Source organism: Bombina bombina, chromosome 4 (genome assembly GCF_027579735.1).
Source record: "Bombina bombina isolate aBomBom1 chromosome 4, aBomBom1.pri, whole genome shotgun sequence".
NCBI lineage: Eukaryota > Metazoa > Chordata > Amphibia > Anura > Bombinatoridae > Bombina > Bombina bombina.
The window spans coordinates 65,606,237-65,630,851 of record NC_069502.1 but is presented as its reverse complement, the minus strand read 5'-3'; the positions used below and the strand labels follow the sequence as shown (position 1 = coordinate 65,630,851).

Genomic DNA, 24,615 nt, shown 5'->3' with positions numbered 1-24,615 from the left:
GAATACAAATAACACAAGGCTATATAGAATACAAATAACACAAGGCTATATAGAATACAAATAACACAAGGCTATATAGAATACAAATAACACAAGGCTATATAGAATACAAATAACACAAGGCTATATAGAATACAAATAACACAAGGCTATATAGAATACAAATAACACAAGGCTATATAGAATACAAATAACACAAGGCTATATAGAATACAAATAACACAAGGTTATATAGAATACAAATAACACAAGGTTATATAGAATACAAATAACACAAGGCTATATAAAATACAAATAACACAAGGCTATATAACATACAAATAATACAAGGCTATATAGAAAACAAATAATACAAGGCTATATAGAATACAAATAACACAAGGCTATATAGAATACAAATAACACAAGGCTATATAACATACAAATAACACAAGGCTATATAGAATACAAATAACACAAGGCTATATAAAATACAAATAACACAAGGCTATATAGAATACAATATAACACAAGGCTTATAGGAACTGATACTAAATACACAAGGCTATATAGTTCACAAATATCACAAGGCTACTACTAGAATACAAATAACACAAGGCCTATATTAAGAAAACAAAATAACACAAGGCTATATAGAAAAACAAATAACACAAGGCCTAATATAGAATACAAATAAATCACAAGGCTATATAGAATACAAATAACACAAGGTTATATAGAATCAAATAACACAAGCTATATAAGAATTCAAATAATCACAAGGCTTATATAGAATACAAATAACACAAGTGCTATATAGAATACAAATAACACCAAGGCTATATAGAATACAAATAACACAACGGCTATATAGAATACACACTAAACACTAAGGCTTTATAGAATACAAATTACCCACGGCTTCTTATAGAATACAAATTACACAAGGGCTACTATAGAATACAAATAACACAAGCTTATATAGCCATACAAATAACACAAGGTTATATAGAATACAAATAACACAAGGCTATTATAGAATACAAATAACACAAGGCTATATAGAATACAAATAGCACAAGGCTATATAGAAAACAAATAACACAAGGCTATATAGAATACAAATAACACAAGGCTATATAGAATACAAATAACACAAGGCTATATAGAATACAAATAACACAAGGCTATATAGAATACAAATAATACAAGGCTATATAAAATACAAATAACACAAGGCTATATAGAATACAAATAACACAAGGCTATATAGAATACAAATAACACAAGGCTATATAAAATACAAATAACACAAGGCTATATAGAAAACAAATAACACAAGGCTATATAGAAAACAAATAACACAAGGTTATATAAAATACAAATAATACAAGGCTATATAGAATACAAATAATACAAGGCTATATAACATACAAATAACACAAGGCTATATAGAATACAAATAACACAAGGCTATATAACATACAAATAACACAAGGCTATATAGAATACAAATAACACAAGGCTATATAGAATACAAATAACACAAGGCTATATAGAATACAAATAACACAAGGCTATATAGAATACAAATAACACAAGGCTATATAACATACAAATAACACAAGGCTATATAGAATACAAATAACACAAGGCTATATAGAATACAAATAACACAAGGCTATATAGAATACAAATAACACAAGGCTATATAGAATACAAATAACACAAGGCTATATAAAATACAAATAACACAAGGCTATATAAAATACAAATAACACAAGGCTATATAAAATACAAATAACACAAGGCTATATAAAATACAAATAACACAAGGCTATATAGAATACAAATAACACAAGGCTATATAGAATACAAATAACACAAGGCTATATAAAATACAAATAACACAAGGCTATATAGAATACAAATAACACAAGGCTATATAGAATACAAATAACACAAGGCTATATAGAATACAAATAACACAAGGCTATATAGAATACAAATAATACAAGGCTATATAACATACAAATAACACAAGGCTATATAACATACAAATAACACAAGGCTATATAGAATACAAATAACACAAGGCTATATAGAATACAAATAACACAAGGCTATATAGAATACAAATAACACAAGGCTATATAAAATACAAATAACACAAGGCTATATAAAATACAAATAACACAAGGCTATATAAAATACAAATAACACAAGGCTATATAGAATACAAATAACACAAGGCTATATAAAATACAAATAACACAAGGCTATATAGAATACAAATAACACAAGGCTATATAGAATACAAATAACACAAGGCTATATAAAATACAAATAACACAAGGCTATATAGAATACAAATAACACAAGGCTATATAGAATACAAATAACACAAGGCTATATAGAAAACAAATAACACAAGGCTATATAGAATACAAATAACACAAGGCTATATAGAATACAAATAACACAAGGCTATATAGAATACAAATAACACAAGGCTATATAGAATACAAATAATACAAGGCTATATAAAATACAAATAACACAAGGCTATATAGAATACAAATAACACAAGGCTATATAGAATACAAATAACACAAGGCTATATAAAATACAAATAACACAAGGCTATATAGAAAACAAATAACACAAGGCTATATAGAATACATATAATACAAGGCTATATAACATACAAATAACATAAGGCTATATAAAATACAAATAACACAAGGCTATATAGAATACAAATAACACAAGGCTATATAAAATACAAATAACACAAGGCTATATAGAATACAAATAACACAAGGCTATATAGAATACAAATAACACAAGGCTATATAGAATACAAATAACACAAGGCTATATAACATACAAATAACACAAGGCTATATAGAATACAAATAACACAAGGCTATATAGAATACAAATAACACAAGGTTATATAAAATACAAATAATACAAGGTTATATAAAATACAAATAACACAAGGCTATATAAAATACAAATAACACAAGGCTATATAGAATACAAATAACACAAGGCTATATAGAATACATATAACACAAGGCTATATAGAATACAAATAACACAAGGCTATATAGAATACAAATAACACAAGGCTATATAGAATACAAATAACACAAGGCTATATAGAATACAAATAATACAAGGCTATATAACATACAAATAACACAAGGCTATATAGAATACAAATAACACAAGGCTATATAGAATACAAATAGCACAAGGCTATATAGAATACAAATAACACAAGGCTATATAGAATACAAATAACACAAGGCTATATAAAATACAAATAACACAAGGCTATATAAAATACAAATAACACAAGGCTATATAGAATACAAATAACACAAGGCTATATAGAATACAAATAACACAAGGCTATATAAAATACAAATAACACAAGGCTATATAAAATACAAATAACACAAGGCTATATAGAATACAAATAACACAAGGCTATATAGAAAGCATATAACAAAAGGCTGTATAGATAACAAATAATAATACACTATATAGAAAACAAATAAGGCTATATAGCAAGCATATAACAGAAGGCTATATAGAAAATATATTACAAAAGGCTATATAGAAAATATAACAAAAGGCTATATAGAAAGCATATTACAAAAGGCTATATAGAAAACATATTACAAAATGCTATATAGAAAGCATATTACAAAAGGCTATATAGAAAACATATAACAAAAGGCTATATAGAATACATATTACAAAAGGCTATATAGAATACATATAACAAAAGGCTATATAGAAAACATATAACAAAAGGCTATATAGAAAGCATATTACAAAAGGCTATATAGAAAACATATAACAAAAGGCTATATAGAAAGCATATAACAAAAGGCTATATAGAAAACATATAACAAAAGGCTATATAGAAAGCATATTACAAAAGGCTATATAGAAAGCATATTACAAAAGGCTATATAGAAAACATATTACAAAAGGCTATATAGAAAGCATATAACAAAAGGCTGTATAGATAACAAATAATAATACACTATATAGAAAACAAATAATAAAAGGCTATATAGCAAGCATGTAACAAAAGGCTATATAGAAAAAATATAACAAAAGGCTATATAGAAAACATATAACAAAAGGCTATATAGAAAGCATATTACAAAAGGCTATATAGAAAACATATAACAAAAAAAGGCTTTATAGAAAACATATAACAAATGGCTATATAGCAAGCATATAACAAAAGGCTATATAGAATACATATTACAAAAGGCTATATAGAAAACATATAACAAAAGGATATATAGAAAGCATATTACAAAAGGCTATATAGAAAGCATATTACAAAAGGCTATATAGAAAGCATATTACAAAAGGCTATATAGAAAACATATTACAAAATGCTATATAGAAAGCATATTACAAAAGGCTATATAGAAAACATATTACAAAATGCTATATAGAAAGCATATTACAAAAGGCTATATAGAAAATATATTACAAAAGGCTATATAGAAAGCATATTACAAAAGGCTATATAGAAAACATATTACAAAAGGCTATATAGAAAACATATTACAAAAGGCTATATAGAAAACATATTACAAAAGGCTATATAGAAAACATATTACAAAAGGCTATATAGAAAGCATATTACAAAAGGCTATATAGAAAACATATTACAAAAGGCTATATAGAAAACATATTACAAAAGGCTATATAGAAAGCATATTACAAAAGGCTATATAGAAAACATATTACAAAAGGCTATATAGAAAACATATTACAAAAGGATATATAGAAAACATATTACAAAAGGCTATATAGAAAGCATATTACAAAAGGCTATATAGAATACAAATAACAAAAGTTCTATCTGATTCATTAAAGTTTCATTTTGACTAGACTATCCCGTTAAAAGGGATATGAAACCCCCACAAAAATATTCTGTGATTGGGACAGAGCATACAATTTTGAAAAAGTTTCCGATTTCTTTTATCATATATGCTTTGTTCCCATTGTATCGTTTGCTGAAGAGATAGTGGTGCCATCTATTGCTCTTATAAATAGTTCATTCTTGTAAAACTGTTGCCAGACACGTGCATGCTCCTGAGCTTATGTCCCTGTTTTTTCAGGAAAAAGGTGTCAGGTAAGGGGAAGCCATAAGTTGTCAGACACAGTACCAGGAAGGGTAGGGGGCATCTCATGGGTAAGTAAGGTATCTCAATAGAGTTGCACAATTAGGAACATGTTTAATTGCCCCCATTTGTATACTGAGGCTTAGCTGTAAGACATCAGGTTCTTCGTGTGCTGGGACTGGAATTCAGAGAATATACAAAAAAAATATCTAAATTTACTTTGGCAATAATGTCTGGGTCTATTTATCTACTGCCAGCAATCACTGCAGCAGCAAAGATAAAAAATGAATATTTACCTCATAAAATGCCACCTACTTGTGCAACTTACTGTAGTGTTTTAGAAAAAGTAAAAACATAAAAAACTAATACTCAACATATCTACACATACTGCTCTCCATTCCAGCAGCCCTAAGACACTTGTTAGACGCTAGTTAGCTTTTTACACTAGTGGTGCATTGTGTTGTCCTGCTATAGAGAGGCTGAATAATTGTAATAATTTAACCTTTATTTTCTTATGTTGTTATTTGCTGTAAAGGTAATTATGTGCTTGAGACTAAGGCAGGTGATGAGAAGCTTGATGATTAACCTGGATTAAAGGGCTATAACAATACACAATGAAAATGCTCTTATATGTTAGATCATTTATTATTGCACTATTGCTTGCATATAACCCTGTGTTTAAATATGTGTTTAATTTCTTTTGCAGAGTTTAAAGTCAGTTACAGACCCGCAATGCACTACTGGGAGCCAATGACAAAAGACATGTGTGGCTGTCACAGATCACATGACCATCGGACAGTTTTTTGGGGGTATCTCTGGATTGCCTTACTCCTGAGGCATCCAGTGATTGTCCAGTGGGCCTGCTACCAGAATACATTGCAGCATGCAAGTATCTAGGCTCCACTTTAAGTATACAATCACTGTGACTGGTAGGGTTGCCACCTCAGCCATGTTTCCCTTGACACTTATGAGTTACACATGCTGTAGGGTGTGCAGGGAGGAACTTGTATTATGCTGTTCATCAGGACTATTCATGTGATGTCCAGAGGCACAATACATGTTCCGCTCTGCTTACCCTGCAGCTTGCTTAACTCATAAGTGTCCAGGAAAACATGGCCGAGGTGGCAACCCTAGATACTGGCTGTCACAGTGATTGCATACATAATAACTGCACTGTAGCTGGATAGTCTCACATGCAGGTTTCCAGCAACAGCATGAGATACACCATCATCATAGCATGTATCTCATAAATGGAGGCACCTCCCTACCAAGCATGGGATCACAGTGATACTCTGTCCCTGTGATTGCTAGCCTGGGGTCACCTCGATTACGCTATTTCTGGAATGCCTCACTTCTGCATGCAGAAATAGAGCGGTCGTGCCACAGCAGTGCATAAATTTTACCAACACGGATGTAGGCTGGTATTGTAACTGCAAGACAATTATAATTCTGCTAACATAATGACCTTGGCTAGCCTTGTATACTCCAGCTGGCTCCTCCAATAAGTGGTGAGTGCAGTTTGGCTATTAAAAGAAATGCTGCAAACAAGGTGTTATACAATATGCACACACATTTTTTTTACACTCTAGTATGCCAATTTATTGCAATACTGCAGAAAAATCATGTTATTAAATGTCACTATAAATAAAAATAAATACATCTAGAAATACAAAGTCCTATAATTTTTATTCCCAGAATGATTTATGCAAATGTGTGCTAATTAGCACCACTAATATTTTTTTCTATAAAAAGGTGACAACTCAAGACTGCTTTTTGAGTTACTTTTTTTAAGATGAACTCTTCCCCAGATTTCCAGAAGTCAAGAGCCAAAAAATTATCAGTATGTTCCAAAATAAAGACCATTTGTTTTACTTTGTCCGAATCCCTAAAAGAAAATCCATTGTGCAACCGCGCCTTGATTTATTTGAAGAGAGAGCACGAGATTCTGTATTTCAGTTCAGCTAATCCACTTAATTTGTTATTTAGAGTAGTTTGGAAGAAGAAACAGATCAAGGAAAGGCTATAAGCCCACAGTATGTACATTTTTTATTATAATGACACGTTATACTAAACTTGATACACAAGAAATATTTAGCAGTGAACAAGCACCGTCCAGAAAGAACACACTAGTTAAATGCTTGGCTGATGTAATAAAACAATATTACTGTTTATCTTACAACTTGTCATAAGAATGATATTTTTATAGATTTTTAAACTTCTCATTTTTGCAGGGTCAGGTTTCTACTCCAGCTCAACATATAGTGTGGTTGCTGTTTTTCTGCTCTGATACAAAAATAGGTCTAGAAAATGTGCTTGCTCAGGTTACTTGATATCTAAGCATTTTCAATAAAGTTATTTAGATTATACACTTAAATCTGTTTATTTTTTAATGGATGTTTGAAAGCAAATCATTGCATGACTTAATTATTTAAACATTTAATTGAAGCATTAATTTTGCAGCTCCATAGCAGAACACAGTTAGTAATTGGCATGTTGTGTGACAACTGCTCTTGATTGGCTCATAAACTGTGTCCTGGTGAGAAGCAGCAGGCAGACTTTTACTTATGTGTTTAACCACTTTGTAAGTAATGAAGATCACGTACGAATGTGGAAAAAGGTGGTCCCTTTGAGGTTTTTGGCTATTTTTGGACCCAAAATTATTCTTCTGAAAGTGCAACACACTAAATCCAGATCTAAGTATGTTACTTTCACAAGAATATAATTTTGGCTTTGTAAAGAGCCAAAAGCCGCAAGGGACCGCCTTCTTCTACATTCAGCAGTGAGCAAAACTGCTAAACGCACACATTTAGAGATTACTGGAAAGGGAAACTTCACTGGGGAGATTGAAGTTAGCAGGCAGCAGGGGTGCACTTAAAAAAATAAATACTGCAGCCAATACAAATCAGATAACATTGTTTTGAATGTATAATGCCATACAACAGTCTGTCTTTTGTGTTTTTTCTGTTAGGACACTAAGGGCTAGATTACTAAGTGCTAATTTATTGCTCATCTGTAAATGGGCAAATTTGTCTGTTTATGGGCGTGTGATAAATAACCAGCTATTACAACTGGCTGGTTATTGTTACCTCAAGCTCGCAATAGCATTTAGCGCTCAGAAATTACCCAGAGATCAGATCTCTCGTTAATTTTCTCAATATGCCCTAATTGCCCCCAAATCACAGTGTAATGTTGTTTCTTACTAAAAAAAAGCAAGGCAGCTATAAGGGGTTAAAGTGAGCGGGGTGTAAGAAAAAAAAAAAAACGGCACTGAAAAGTGCCTAGCAGTCTATTTTGAAAAAAAAAAAATGGTTTGGAAATAGCAAAGTGCTACTTGTACTTATTGCCCTATAACTTACAAAAAAAGCAAAGAACATGTGAACATTGGGTATTTCTCAAGACAAAATTTAGAAACTATTTAGCATGGTTGTTCTGGTGGTTGTAGATGTGTAACAGATTTTGGGGGTCAAAGTTAGAAAAAGTGTTTTTTTTTTTCAATTTTTCACTCATATTTTATAAAAACATTTTTATAGTAAATTAAAAAATATGATGAAAATTATAGTATCTTTAGGAAGTCCATTTAATGTTGAGAAAAACGGTATATAATATGTGTGGGTACAGTAAATGGGTAAGAGGAAAATTACAGCTAAACACAAAACAACTCAGAAATGTAAAAATAGCCCTGGTCCATAACGGTAAGAAAATTTAAAAATGGTCACTAAGGGGTTAAATATGTATTCTTCTGTATTATTTCATTACAAAATGTATTTTTCCTATAAAATATTTTTTTAGCAGAAAAAAACTTTTTGAACAATACAATTTTTTTACTGTGTCCTTTTATTTAAATATTTAAATATTTAAAGGGACAGTAAAATCAAAATTTTCATGATTCAGACAAAGCATGCAATATTAAACAGCTTTACAATTCACCTCTATCATCTAATTTGCTTTATTCTGTTGGCATTCTTTGTTGAAAAGCATACATAGGTAGGCTCATGAGCAGAAATGCACTACTGGGAGGTAGCTTTTGATTGGTGGCTGCAAATATATGCCTCTTGTCATTTGCTCACTTAGGCCTAGATTTGGAGTTCGGCGGTAGCCGTCAAAACCAGCGTTAGAGGCTCCTAACGCTGGTTTTGGCCGCCCGCTGGTATTTGGAGTCAGTGATTAAAGGGTCTAACGCTCACTTTTCAGCCGCGACTTTTCCATACCGCAGATCCCCCTACGCCATTTGCGTATCCTATCTTTTCAATGGGATCTTTCTAACGCCGGTATTTAGAGTAGTTTCTGAAGTGAGCGTTAGAGCTCTAACGACAAAATTCCAGCCGCCTGAAAATAGCAGGAGTTAAGAGCTTTCTGGCTAACGCCGGTTCATAAAGCTCTTAACTACTGTACCCTAAAGTACACTAACACCCATAAACTACCTATGCACCCCTAAACCGAGCTCCCCCCACATCGCCGCCACTCGATTTAAATTTTTAACCCCTAATCTGCCGACCGCCACCTACGTTATACTTATGTACCCCTAATCTGCTGCCCCTAACCCCGCCGACCCCTGTATTACATTTATTAACCCCTAACCTGCCCCCCACAACGTCGCCGCCAGCTACTTAAAATAATTAACCCCTAATCTTCCGACCGCAAAGCGCCGCCACCTACGTTATCCCTATGTACCCCTAATCTGCTACCCCTAACACCGCCGACCCCTATATTATATTTATTAACCCCTAATCTGCCCCCCTCAACGTCGCCGACACCTGCCTACACTTATTAACCCCTAATCTGCCGAGCGGACCTGAGCGCTACTATAATAAAGTTATTAACCCCTAACCCGCCTCACTAACCCTATCATAAATAGTATTAACCCCTAATCTGCCAATCAGATTGAGCTCGCATTCTATTGGCTGTTCCGATCAGCCAATAGAATGCGAGCTCAATCTGATTGGCTGATTGGATCAGCCAATCGGATTGAACTTGATTCTGATTGGCTGATTCCATCAGCCAATCAGAAAATTCCTACCTTAATTCCGATTGGCTGATAGAATCCTATCAGCCAATCGGAATTCGAGGGACGCCATCTTGGATGACGTCCCTTAAAGGAACCGTCATTCGTCGGGAGACAACGGAAGAAGAGGATGGATCCGCGTCGCCTGCTTCAAGATGGACCCGCTCCGCACCGGATGGAAGAAGATTGAAGATGCCGCTTGGAGAAGATGTTTGCCGGTCCGGATGTCCTCTTCTTGCCGGATAGGAGGAAGACTTTGGAGCCTCTTCTGGACCTCTTCAGCACCGGATGATGGATCGCCAACCCCCGCTTGGGTTGGATGAAGATGTTGGAGCCAGGACGGATCGGTGAACCTGGTATGGTGAAGACAAGGTAGGAAGATCTTCAGGGGCTTAGTGTTAGGTTTCTTTAAGGGGGTTTTGGGTTAGATTAGGGGTATGTGGGTGGTGGGTTGTAATGTTGGGGGGGGGGGGGTATTGTATTTATTCTTTTACAGGCAAAAGAGCTGAAATTCTTGGGGCATGCCCCGCAAAGGGCCCTGTTCAGGGCTGGTAAGGTAAAAGAGCTTGTAACTTTTTTAATTTAGAATAGGGTAGGGAATTTTTTATTTTGGGGGGCTTTGTTATTTTATTAGGGGGCTTAGAGTAGGTGTAATTAGTTTAAAATTGTTGTAATATTTTTCTTATGTTTGTAAATATTTTATTATTTTTTGTAACTTAGTTCTTTTTTATTTTTTGTACTTTAGTTAGTTTATTTAATTGTATTTATTTGTAGCAATTGTGTTTAATTAATTTATTGATAGTGTAGTGTTAGGTTAATTGTAGGTAATTGTAGGTAGTTTATTTAATTAATTTATTGATAGGGTAGTGTTAGGTTTAATTATATCTTAGGTTAGGATTTATTTTACAGGTAAATTTGTTATTATTTTAACTAGGTAACTATTAAATAGTTCTTAACTATTTAATAGCTATTGTACCTGGTTAAAATAATTAAAAAGTTGCCTGTAAAATAAATATTAATCCTAAAATAGCTATAATATAATTATAATTTATATTGTAGCTACATTAGGATTTATTTTACAGGTAAGTATTTAGCTTTAAATAGGAATAAGTTATTTAATAAGAGTTAATTTATTTCGTTAGATGTAAATTATATTTAACTTAGGGGGGTGTTAGTATTAGGGTTAGACTTAGCTTTAGGGGTTAATACATTTATTATAGTAGCGGTGAGGTCCGCTCGGCAGATTAGGGGTTAATAATTGAAGGTAGGTGTCGGCGATGTTAGGGAGGGCAGATTAGGGGTTAATACTATTTATGATAGGGTTAGTGAGGCGGATTAGGGGTTAATAACTTTATTATAGTAGCGCTCAGGTCCGCTCGGCAGATTAGGGGTTAATAAGTGTAGGCAGGTGGAGGCGACGTTGAGGGGGGCAGATTAGGGGTTAATAAATATAATATAGGGGTCGGCGATGTTAGGGCAGCAGATTAGGGGTACATAGGGATAACGTAGGTTGCGGCGGTTTACGGAGCGGCAGATTAGGGGTTAAAAAAAATATGCAGGTGTCAGCGATAGCGGAGGCGGCAGATTAGGGGTTAATAAGTGTAAGGTTAGGGGTGTTTAGACTCGGGGTACATGTTAGAGTGTTAGGTGCAGACGTAGGAAGTGTTTCCCCATAGGAAACAATGGGGCTGCGTTAGGAGCTGAACGCTGCTTTTTTGCAGGTGTTAGGTTTTTTTTCAGCTCAAACAGCCCCATTGTTTCCTATGGGAGAATCGTGCACGAGCACGTTTTTGAGGCCGGCCGCGTCCGTAAGCAACTCTGGTATCGAGAGTGGCATTTGCGGTAAAAAATGCTCTACGCTCCTTTTTTGGAGCCTAACGCAGCATTTGTTTAAACTCTCGATACCAGAGTTAAATTTATGGTGCGGCCAGAAAAAAGCCCGCGGAGCGTTAACAGCCCTTTTACCGCCGAACTCCAAATCTAGGCCTAAGTGTGTTCAGCTAGTTCCCAGTAGTGCATTACTGCTCCTGTAACAAATAATACTAAGAGATTGAAGCAAAATTGACAATAGAAATAAATTGGAAAGTTGTTTAAAATTATACGCTCTATTTTATGAAAGAACATTTTTGGGTTTCATGTCCCTTTAAAATGAAACTATACTGGTGTGTATGCTATAGAGCACACAATTTACTGGAAGGCAAGCAAGGTGTGTATCCATCAAAGAACCCCTTCCTGCCGTTAGGCCATTCCATGCCATCCTAACTGCACTGGGCTTTAGCGCTATTAGAACGACATGGAACGTCCTTGCCATTTGGCTGTCTTGAAGCCACAGTGGCTTGGTAAATGGGATTGCGGGCTGGAGGGCATTGCTAGTGTTATAAGCACTCCCCCCCCCCCCCCGACCTTATCCCATCATTGAAATCACATGATCGCATGAACGATCTTGTGATTTCATTTTTTTACTTATTTGTTTAAATCGGAACCGATGTACTGTAGATAAATAAGTCCTGGCAGGAAAGGGTTAAACAAAAAGCAAAAAACAGAGTGATGAAACCATTTTTTTTCAAAAACATACTTAATAATGCAAATTTTATTGTAGAGCTATGTTGTCCACAGCACAGCATTGACATTATATCCCATTATTAATTTAATGTTAAAGGGACAGAAAACCGAAACATTTTCTTGAATGATTCAAAGTGTAATTTTTTTTTTTTATAAGACTACAATTTACTTATTTTATTAAATTTACTTAATTCTCTTGGTATTCTTTGTTGGAAAACAGTTAAGTAAACTCAGGAGCATGCACGTGTGTGGATCACTTTATGACACCAGTTTGGCAAGAATACTTGTTATACATTTGCAAGAGCATTAGGTGGCAAATGTGTTTTCTGCCATGCAGTGCTCCAGAAATGTGTACACTATCTACCTGGCTATCCCTTCAAAAAAAGAATACCATGAGAACAAAAGAAATTTAATATTAGAAGTAAATTGGAAAAACTTTTTCTTAAAGAAAAAGATTAGATTTCATGTACCTTTAACGCAATACTTTACCTTTAACGCAATACTTTATTTTTAACGCAATACTTTACCTTTAACAAAATACTTTACCTTTAACAAAATACTTTACCTTTAACGCAATACTATCAAACTCCTTCGCTTGTTTTTTTTTTTTACCTATTTTAAAACATTTAAAACTATTATTTTTACTTGGACTGCCCATTAATGCAACTTACTTTTTTTTCTTTTACTAGCAGGAAGAAATGTACAGGATAGATAATATTTTTTTCTAAGCATTGATTTTGTTAAACCAGATATCTAGTCACAAATATAGCTGCATTTTTATATTGTAACATAGAAACCTTAGGCCTATCAAGTCTAATTTAATTTCTCATGTGAAACTTGTTCAATTGTATTTTAGGTTGGTCTAAAACATATGATACATTAGTCAGTGTTCAGTTCATATAAAGAGTTTTCATATTGCTTTTCTGTTAACTTTTTAATGACCTCATGTTAGTAAATGAAAACTTTATTGAATAAAAAGAAACACACGGCATTAGCATAAATCATACTAATAAAACATCTAATACACCTCTGCACCTTTACAAACTAATATACGGGCAGAATGACATTTGTATCAAGTAAAAAGAATTGTTCTTACCTAATGATGCCAGTATAATAACTGCTATGATTAGGATCAAAACAAAAGCATACAGCACTTTTACTGAGGTCTGCAGGGACAAATTCTTCTGGCACCTGGTGCAGTTAGAACCTGTCCTACCTAGAAATGATACAAAACTATGTTATAAAAACATCAATGACTTTACATTCTAGCATCTGTAAACTTAGTTTAAAGGGACACTAAACACAATTTTTTTCGTCAATGATTTAGATAGAGCAGCAATTTTAATCAACTTTCTAATTTACTCCTATTAATTGTCTTTGTTCTCTTGTTATTGTTATTTAAAAAGCAGGAATGTAAAGCTTAGAAGCCGGACCATTTTTGGTTCATAACCTGGGTTACGCTTGCTTATTGGTGGTTAAATAATGCCACCAATAAGGAAGCGCTATCCGGGGTGCTGAACCTAAAATGGTCCGGCTCCTAAGCTTTACAGTGCTGCTTTTTAGAAAGCAAGAGAACAAAGAAAAAAATTAATAAAAGAGGTAAATTAGAAAGTTGCTTAAAATTGCTGCTATATCTGAATCATGAAAGAATAAAATGGGTTTAGTGTCCCTTTAATATCAGTGATTTAAAATAAGGAAACAATTGAAGATGAACAAATGAATTAACAAATAGGTTGTTCATTTTTAATGTAATGACCCATTTCAAAGTAATCACACTGCTATGATTTTCATGAAAACATCAAAGAAAATGCAAATATGTATCCCCTTGTAATGTCAAATTTAACGGGACCGTCCAGTTAAAATTAAACTTTCATGATTTAGATAGGGCATGTCATTTTAAATAACTTTCCATTTCACTTGTATCATCAAATTTGATTTGCTCCCTCTGTATTCTTTGTTGAAAGCTAAACCTAGGCAGGCTCATATGCTAATTTCTATGCCCTCGAAGGCCGCATTTTTCACAGCTAGACAGCTCTAGTCCATGTGTGTAATATATATAAAATTGTGCTCACTCCCGTGGAGTTATTTATGAGTCAGCACTAATTGGCTAAAATGTAACTGTCAAAAGAACGGAGATAAGGAGGCAGTCTGCAGAGGATTAGATACAAGGTAATCAGAGGTAAAAAGTATATTAATATAACGGTGTTGGTTATGCAAAACTGGGGAAAGTTTAATACAGAGATTTTCTCTCTTTTTAAACAAATACAAATTCTGGGAGTAGACTGTCCCTTTAATTTTTTTTCTAGCATGTAAATTAATGTAATATAGTTTTCGAATTTGTTTTATTATTATCTTGATATACTTTGTTGAAGTGTAAACCTAGGTATGGCTGATAGGAGCTTAGAAGTGTGCATGTGTCTTTAGCATTCTTAGCATCAGCATTTGCAACTATGTATAAAACTTCCGTAAACATTGTTGCAAAGCACTGCTACTAGATGGATGAATGATCCTGAGCTCACCTAGAATTAGGATTGGACTATTTCCAAAAATAGGCCTGGTCGTTTAAGGGAGAAGAGCCCTGTTACCCTTTTCCATACCCCAAAACTAACAAGTATAATGTACTAGTTAGATTTACAAAACATTTAAAGGTTGTAACATCCTTCTGTCACAAAACTGGTTGTAATAAAAAGCAAAACCGCAAATTGTAATAAATATGAGAAACTATTGAAGCTCACATTTAAATAAAGAATAAACGCTTACTGCTCATCAGCCTGTGTAGTCACAGTTACTCAAAATGACAGTCACCTGAATGGGGAAGGACCTGCCCAGACACAGCAAGGTAGTGAGAGACAGGGCACGTCTGGCCCTGCATCATGCACAAATAATAATGCTGCCATTTGGGCAGAACTAAGGTCAAGGCTCCAGCCCACCTCGTAAATGCCCAGTATGCCCTATGCTCAGTCTGGGTCTGCCTAGGATTACTCATTAACAAAGGATATCAAGAAAACAAAAATTAGATCATATAACTAAATTGGAAAGTTGTTTAGAATTGAATACACTCTCTAAACCATGAAAGAAAACAAAATTGGATTTCATATCCCTTTAAAGTCTATATTGTTTCTTGTCTGAATACTACATTTCAGTTCAGTTTACTACAGATAGCAAATTGCCCCTGTGAAATCTTACACATTCCTCTTGTCTTGGGAAACACAGATATTACCATAATACATATTTCCCTATTTTAACCCAATGAAAAGTTCCCATCTCTGTGTTCCTTTATACTCATTAAAGGGATACTAAACCCAAATATTTCCTTTCATGATTCAGATAGAGCATGCAATTTTAACCCCTTAGTGACCAGACCATTTTTAAATTTTCTTACCGTTTGGGACCAGAGCTATTTTTACATTTTGCGGTGTTTGTGTTTAGCTGTAATTTTCCTCTCACTCATTTACTGTACCCACACATATTATATACCGTTTTTCTTGCCATTAAATGGATTTTCTAAAGATACCATTATTTTCATCATATCTTATAATTTACTATAAAATGTTTTATAAAATATGGATGTAAAAATGGAAAAAAAACACTTTTTCTAACTTTGACCCCCAAAAACTACAACCACCAAAAAACACCCATGCTAAATAGTTTCAAAATTTTGTCCTAAGTTTAGAAATATCCAATGTTTACATGTTCTTTTCTTTTTTTGCAAGTTATAGGGCAATAAGTACAAGTAGCACTATGCTATTTCCAAACCATTTTTTCCCCCAAAATTAGCGATAGTTACATTGCAACACTGATATCTGTCAGGAATCCCTGAATAACCCTTGACCCAAAGTATTGATCTAGGCCCATTTTGGTAAATTTCATGCCACCATTTCACCGCCAAATGCGATCAAATAAATAAAAAAAAAATTGTTCACTTTTTCACAAAATTTAAGTTTCTCACTGAAATTATTTACAAACAGCTTGTGCAATTATGGCACAAATGGTTGTAAATGCTTCTCTGGGATCCCCTTTGTTCAGAAATAGCAGATATATATGGCGATTCCTTTCCAAACATTTATTTGCCCCCTCTCCCTCCATCACTTACACTTTTCTGTAGTGTAGCGGTCCCAGTTCCACCCACTCCCGACCACCTGCCTACCGACTCCTGCCCACCTGTGCACACTCCCATGCAACTGTGCGCACACCCGCCCCCCGCTACCGGCACCTGGAAGGAAGTGGAAGAGCGATGGGCCACCCACTCGCCTCCCTGCTATGGCTCCCACCCACCAACAATCGGCACCATCGTTGGCCAATGCAGAGAGGGCCACCGAGTGGCTCTCTCTGCATCGGTGTCTAAAAAAAGGGTATTGCAGGATGCCTCAGTATCGAGGCATCACTGCAATACACTGAAAGCATCTGGAAGCGATCAGGATCACTTCCAGTGATTGAAACCACAGAGGCCTTGGTCATTAACTGACACCCAATGTAGGATGTGCCTGACAAGTCCTTGGATGTTAAGGGGTTAATCAACTTTTTAATTTACTCCTATTATCAATTTTTCTTGGTTCTCTTGCTATCTTTATTTGAAAAGCAGGAATGAAAGCTTTGGAGCTAGCCTATTTTTTGTTCAGTACCCTGGATAGGGCTTGCTGATTGGTAGCTACATTTAGCCATCCAATTAGCAAGTGCAACCCAGATTCTGAACCTCAAATGGGCTGGCTCCAAAGCTTTCATTCCTGCTTTTTCAAATAAAGATAGCAAGAGAATGGCGTTGACTGTTCCTTTAATTAAAAGACAAGCATAAAATGTAACTTTTATTAAGCACATATACACACACACATACTAATTTCTATGCTGATGATACCCAAATCTACCTCTCTGCTGTCCAGAGATCTGAACCAAAAAAAAAGCCTAGATGCCTTCTTTTTCAAATAAAGATAGCAAGAGAACGAAGAAAAATTGATAATAGGAGTAAATTAGAAAGTTGCTTAAACTTGCCTGTTCTATCTGAATCATGAAAGAAAAACATTTGGGTTTAGTGCCCCTTTAACAAGAGAGTTTTCCCTGTATGTATTTACTATCTTGATGTAGTATCACAAATATGGTTAAAGAGATAGTAAACACCTTGTTATTACAATACATTTACGTTGTCTTGCTATAGAACAACATCTCAGCCACTTCTAAAACATTTAAAAAAAATAAACATCATAATTGATGTAATTGTTATTTTTTTCAATGCTCAGAATTCACCCACCATTCTCCTTATTTAGAGGAGCCAATCCAGATTTGAGTGTGCAAAGTAAAAGGCTAACCATGGTCATAATGTTATTATAAAGTACATTTTTGTTGTAGTTATCAGCTAAATGCAATTAGAGAAAAATATGTAGAGGGTTAGCCTTGAAAAGTCTGCAGTTTCTATTTCTGGCTCTGAGGATAGAACATTTACAATTTTAAGAGCTAAATTCCATGAAAATGGGGCAAAATAAATAATGAGAGTATATTGCAAAGTTGATTTAACATAATACAATACCATTTTGATGTAGCTTTGCCAGGTCAATTACATTCTGGATGTGTAAGCACTAGCTCAAACGCTAACCTAAATCTTATGGTCCATGAATCATATAATGCTTCTTTCATGATTTAGACAGATAAAAAAAAAGTTTCCAATTGACTTTTATTAAATGTTCTTTATTCTCATGATATTCTTTATTGAAGAGCATACCTAAGTAGGTAACTTGCACGTTTTCTGGAAAACAATATGGCAGCAATTTTGCAAGAATGAATTTGAGCACTAGATAACAGCGTTTGCATAATATATAAAAATGCTGTCATATAGTGTTTCATATACATGCATGCCCCTGAGAATCCCCACCAGCTTTTCAGCAAAGAATACCAAAAGAAAAAATTAAAATTGATAAAAGAAGGGGTTTTTGCAACTTATATGCTCTTTCTAAATCATCAAAGAAACTTTTGCTAATTTACGGGCGCGCAATAAATGACCAGCTCCATGGTCAATTTTCTAAATGTGCCCCAATTGCCGCCAAAATAAATTGTAGTGTTGGTTTAATAAATATAAAAATATTAGCATTTTTTTTTTTATAAAATATCTGCAATAAGCAGCTATGAGGGGTTAAAGTTGGTGGGTGTGGGGTGTTAGAAAAAAAGGCACTGAAAAGTGCCTTTACATTGTGGTCTTTGGGGAATGTGGTATTCCTGTAAATATATATGTATATGCTTATATACATACAGTATATATTTATTTATGTGTCTATATGTGTATATACACAAATTGTATATGTAATATTATATATTTAAATCTGCTGCCCATCACTGCATGACTTACCCCTTCGCTCCGCTAGATTCTCATGCTGTGTGGCCATTGGCATTGCGGGCCACTTCAAATACCAGCGTGAATATCGCACTCCACTCGTAATCTGACGCTTTGTGTTTCATGCCTTAACCTCAAATCCAGGGTTAGCTTGAATCTTCCACCATTGACCTTACATTAAAGAAGGATTATGGTGATAATGTCACCAGTGGGCTTGTACATTAATTCGCATTCGGCCTTCATTTAATAAGCTAATACATAGTATCGCGGCAGGGAGAGGTATAAGGCTCCTTTCGGCAACAAATGTATTACTGTAAAAGTGCAATACATCTGTGAATTTAATGCACGTGCTTAGTCATCAGTACAATAAACTCATCACAGCTGTTTCATGCAGGATTACTGGTGATAGTATAAAAAAATAACAAGCATGTCTTTTTGGACGTAGAACTGCATAAATAATTTAGAAGCAGGACCCTCAGAGTGACACTGTATTTCTATACAATATAATAGTTAATTGTGCACCAAATAATTACTTCCCCTTTATTTTGCAAGTGGAAATATTAATATAAAACATATTTGTTCATGTTAAGTAATGATACATAAGAGTCTCCGACGTCTCCTTACCATTTTGCCTGCATCTGAAGGACGGCATATCTTCTTCCTCTGGAATGAGCTCCTCGTCTGAAAGACAAAAGAAATCTGCCATCTTTTATAGTAAAAACTCCACTCCAGCTCTCCACACAACAGCTCATATAACACCCTTGACAAATATATTATTTGTGACATCTCTTTAAAATCAGTAGTCAATTAATTAAAAGGAACCACGTACACTAAAATATGTTTTTGTATTAATGAATTCTGCTGTCTTAACTAATATTCTACTTCTGAATAATAAATCCCAAATGATTAAACATTCCTCAATATTTTAAAAGTTGTGAGCCTATTTCATGTCCCTTTAAAGGGATAGTCTAGTCAAAAATAAACTGATGATTTAGATAGGGCATGTAATTTTAAACAACTTTCTAGCTTACTCCTATTATCAATTGTTCTTCATTCTCTTGCTATCTTTATTTAAATAGCAGGAATGTAAAGCTTAAGAGATGGCACATTTTTGGTTGAGAACCTGGGTTATGCTTGCTTATTGGTTTGCTAAATGTATCCACCAATAAGCAAGCGCTATCCAGGGTGCTGAACCTAAAATGGGCTGGCTCCTGAACTTTAAATTCATGCGTTATAAATAAAGATAGCAAGAGAACAAAGAAAAATTGATAATAGGAGTAAATTAGAAAGATGCTTAAAATTACATGCTCTATCTAAATCATTAAAAAGAATTGGGTTTAGTATCCCTTTAATTTCTGAAACATTGGACAGGATATGAGGCGCATTATTATAGTAGCTATTTAGTAAAGCTATGCTTCTAATTTACTAAGCACAATCTATCCCTGGGACTCAAAATGGGGAAGGAAATTTAAACATTACATTTTAAACAACTTTCCAATTTACTTATATTTAAGGGACATTAAACCCAAATGTTTTTCTTTTGTAATTTAGATAGAGCAGTCAATTTTAAGCAACTTTCTAATGTACTCCTATTATCATTTTTTCTTCGTTCTCTTGCTATCTTTATTTGAAAAAGAAGGCATCATCTTTTTTTGTTTAGAACTCTGGACAGCACTTTTTATTGGTGGATGAATTTATCCACCAATCAGCAAGAACAACCCAGGTTGTTCACTAAAAATGGGCCGACATCTAAACTTACATTCTTGCATTTCAAATAAAGATACCAAGAGAATGAAGAACATTTGATAATAGAAATAAATTAGAAAGTTGCTTAAAATGTCATGCGCTATCTGAATCACAAAAGAAAAAATTTGGGTTCAGTGTCCCTTTAACAAATGTGCTTTATACTCGTATTTATTGAAGAGTCAACCTAGGTAAAATCATGAGAGCAATGCCCTACTGGGAGCTATGTAAACAAATCTGAGACAATGACAAGATACATACATGTGCAACAACCAATCACACCAACTAGCTTCCAGTAGTGCACTGCCGCTCTAGAGCATACCTAGGTATGCTTTTCAACAAAGTGTACCAGGAGAAAGAAACAAAAAATTCATAACAGAAGTAAATTGGAAAGTATATATATATTTTTCATGAAATGAATCTTCCTGCACTGCGGAGAAAAAACAATGTATTAAGGCACGTTACACAAATATCTCCCCTTAAATAATACTTCCCCAAATGCCAGTGAGTATCACTGTTAGAAAAAAAAGAAGAGATTAAAACCACATTGCTGCAGCTTATTATCTAATTAATTATAGCAGGATCTACTACTATCATAGAGGTTGAATATCTATCTATCGATCTATCTATCTATACATACTCGCCTTGAGCCCCCTCTGAAGAAGCGTTATGTGAATTTTTATTTTATTAATTATATCAGTCATTTGTAGAGCTCCAACAGATTCCGCAGCTCTAAAGACATGGGTCTAATGTGCAACATAACAGTTATGGGAGACAAAGGGATAGAGGGCCCTGCCAAAAGTTTCACTGTTGTAAATCCTCTCTCATGAAGGTGATCTACACCCTATCTTTCTGAGGGTATTTAAAGAGATCTGTTTAGCTCTGCTAAACATTTAGCTCTGCTTCTTAGCAAAGAGATCAAACTACAAAAGGATTAAATACATAAGGATATTTGAGTTATTTCAGGAGTTATTCAGGGATATTCAGGCTTATTCAGTAGAAAATAATACTTATATTTTTCTTATTGTTAAAGTGTTGCATAGTTTAAAATGTCTCAGATACAGTGCAATGGGTGTTTTGCACTTTTTAATCGTTCTACTTTTTGGAGATTTAGGGGCTGTCCTGTTTGTAAGCAGTTTTCCCTGTTAAGGGAGGAAATAGCTAAACTTCAAGCTAAGGTAAGTAACATACCTGTTACCTCTACAAAGCTGCCTCAGAAAGAAGCCCCTCTACCCCAGAGATCAGCAAGGAGAGGCAGATGGATCACTGTAGGCTCTGGAAGAATTAGAACAGTAGACCAGAAGCATTGCCCACAACCTCTGCCATTGCAAAACTCCTATGCTGCTCTTGCCGAATACACTTGTGATGAGGAGATTGCTGTTTCTGAGCCCTCTGAAGCTGTAACAGGTAATTTAAATCTATTGGCACCTGATTCTCCAGGTAACATAACACAGGAAAGAACTGCAGATGTGTTTTTGAGAAAAAGACTGTTAGTGGGTTACTCTATTTTGAGGAATGTGTATTTAGGTGAAAGTAAAGGAGAAACAAGGGAGGTTAGATGTCTTCCAGGAGCTACTGCTCACAGGGATAGGAATCGTATTTTGAGAATTGTTAAGGCAGCAGGAAAGGGAAGTGAGTTGGATGTGATTGTTCATTTAGGAACAAATGATCTGGCTAGTAATCATGTTGCTGCTGTTCAGAAAGAGTTTTGTGACCTAGGTAATCATTTAGAGACTGTGGCATCAACTCTATCATTTTCTGCTATTTTACCTGTGTATGACCAGGAAGCAGGAAAGATGGAGCGGATAACAACATTTAATTCTTGGTTAGATAAGTGGTGCAGGGAACGAGGATTTGGTTTTATTGGCCATTATAGCTCTGTTTGGAAAGATACTAGGTTATTTAGGAGAGATGGCTTGCATTTGGATGCTAAAGGAACAGAGTATCTGGGAGAGGAGTTCAAATACTTTATTAGAAATCATTTAAACTAATAAAGGGGGGTAGCATTAATATATCCACCTGCCCCCCACAGCATGCCAAAACTGTTAGTCCAAGTAACAATTCTAGAAATTCTAGTAGAAAAATTCTTCTTGCCATGAGCACAAATGCTCGCAGCTTAGGAAATAAATTACCTGAACTCATTTCAATAATGACTAGGGACAACTTGGATTTAGTAGCTATAACAGAAACATGGTACAATGATTTACATGACTGGGACATAGTCATACCTGGATACAGGTTATTTAAAAAGAACAGAGTAGGAAAGAAAGGTGGAGGAGTTGCTTTGTATGTAAATGAAAATATAAAGGTTACTGAAATTGTAGGAACAAATGATGAGGTGGAAAGTATTTGGGTGACTTTGGAAATTGGAGATAAAAATGTTTTTAGAATAGGGGTTGTATATAGGCCTCCATTGCAGGATGAAAAACTGGACAATCTGTTATTAGATGAAATAACCAAAATGACCATGAAGGGTAAGGTTATAGTACTGGGGGACTTTAATTTGCCAGATATAGACTGGAAGATTCCTTCTGCTAGATCGGCTAGAAGCAGGTATATTCTTGAATCTCTGCTAGGGGAATCACTTGAACAATTAGTCAAGGAACCAACTCGTAAGGAAGCTATATTAGATCTAATACTTACAAACAGTGATACAGTTTCAGATGTGTCTGTAGGTGAGAACTTAGGATCCAGTGATCATCAATCTGTTTGGTTTAGTATTCATGTTCAGGAACTGTACACCCAGACTAAAACAAAAGTTTTAGACTTTAGGACGGCAGATTTTTCATTAATGGGGAAAAATCTTATTACAGGGGTTCAAGAACAGTGGGAATTTGTGAAAGGTGCCATTTTAGATGCAACCGCACACTGTATTAGACATGTCTGTAAAAGTAAAAGAAAGCGGAAACCAATTTGGTTTTCCAAAGAAGTAGCACATGCTGTAAAGACAAAAAAGATAGCTTATAAAAATTACAGACACACACAAGCAGATGATGATATGAAAATATGGAGACTCCAACAAAAAAAGACTAAGCAGTTAATTAGGAAGGTTAAAGCTGATGCAGAAGAGAAGATAGCACAGTCAGTAAAACATGGGGACAAAACATTCTTTAGATATATCAGTGAAAGAAGAAAAAATAAGGTAGGAATAGTAAAATTGAAATCAGTTGATGGTAGAATAATAGAAGGAGATAAGCAGATTGCAGACTGTCTCAATGATTACTTCTGTTCTGTTTTCACTAAAGATTGTGAAGATACAATGTCTACATTAAGGGATGCTATGCAAAATAGAAACAAGCTTAACAGTAATCTTTTTACAGAGGATGAGGTTTTGTTAGCATTATCAAAAATAAATGTTACAAAGGCAGTGGGTCCTGATAATATTCATCCAAGGGTTTTAAAAGAACTTCGTTCAGTGCTAACTGTCCCATTAACTGATCTGTTTAATCAGTCACTATTAACAGGAGCTGTCCCAGATGATTGGAGAATAGCAAATGTAATACCTCTTCATAAAAAGGGCAGTAGAGAAGAATCTGGCAACTACAGGCCAGTTAGTTTAACTTCAGTAGTAGGGAAATTAATGGAAAGCCTCTTAAAGGAAAGAATTATGACTTACATAAAGACAAACAATTTAGAGGACCAAAATCAGCATGGTTTTACTTCAGGGAGATCATGTCAGACTAATCTAATTGACTTCTTTGATTATGTAACAAAAGTATTAGACAAGGGAGGAGCAGTTGATGTAGCATATCTAGATTTCAGCAAAGCATTTGACACCGTCCCACACAATAAACTTATTCACAAACTATATCTCCTTGGTCTAGATTCAAAAATTGTGAACTGGG

At 34.4% G+C, this 24,615-nt stretch overlaps 1 protein-coding gene across 1 annotated transcript in view; it reads right to left on the bottom strand.

The window, feature by feature from the left end:
- The window catches only part of SCARA3 (scavenger receptor class A member 3), a 103,402-nt gene extending 83,669 nt beyond the window's left edge, over positions 1–19,733 (bottom strand). Inside the window, exons 1-2 of the mRNA XM_053709497.1 lie at positions 19,652–19,733; positions 13,808–13,927 (exon numbers count right to left, since the gene is read on the bottom strand). Coding sequence (XP_053565472.1) covers positions 13,808–13,927; positions 19,652–19,733 — 202 coding nt within the window. The remainder of the gene's footprint in view (positions 1–13,807; positions 13,928–19,651) is intronic.
- Between the last annotated feature and the right edge of the window lie 4,882 nt (positions 19,734–24,615).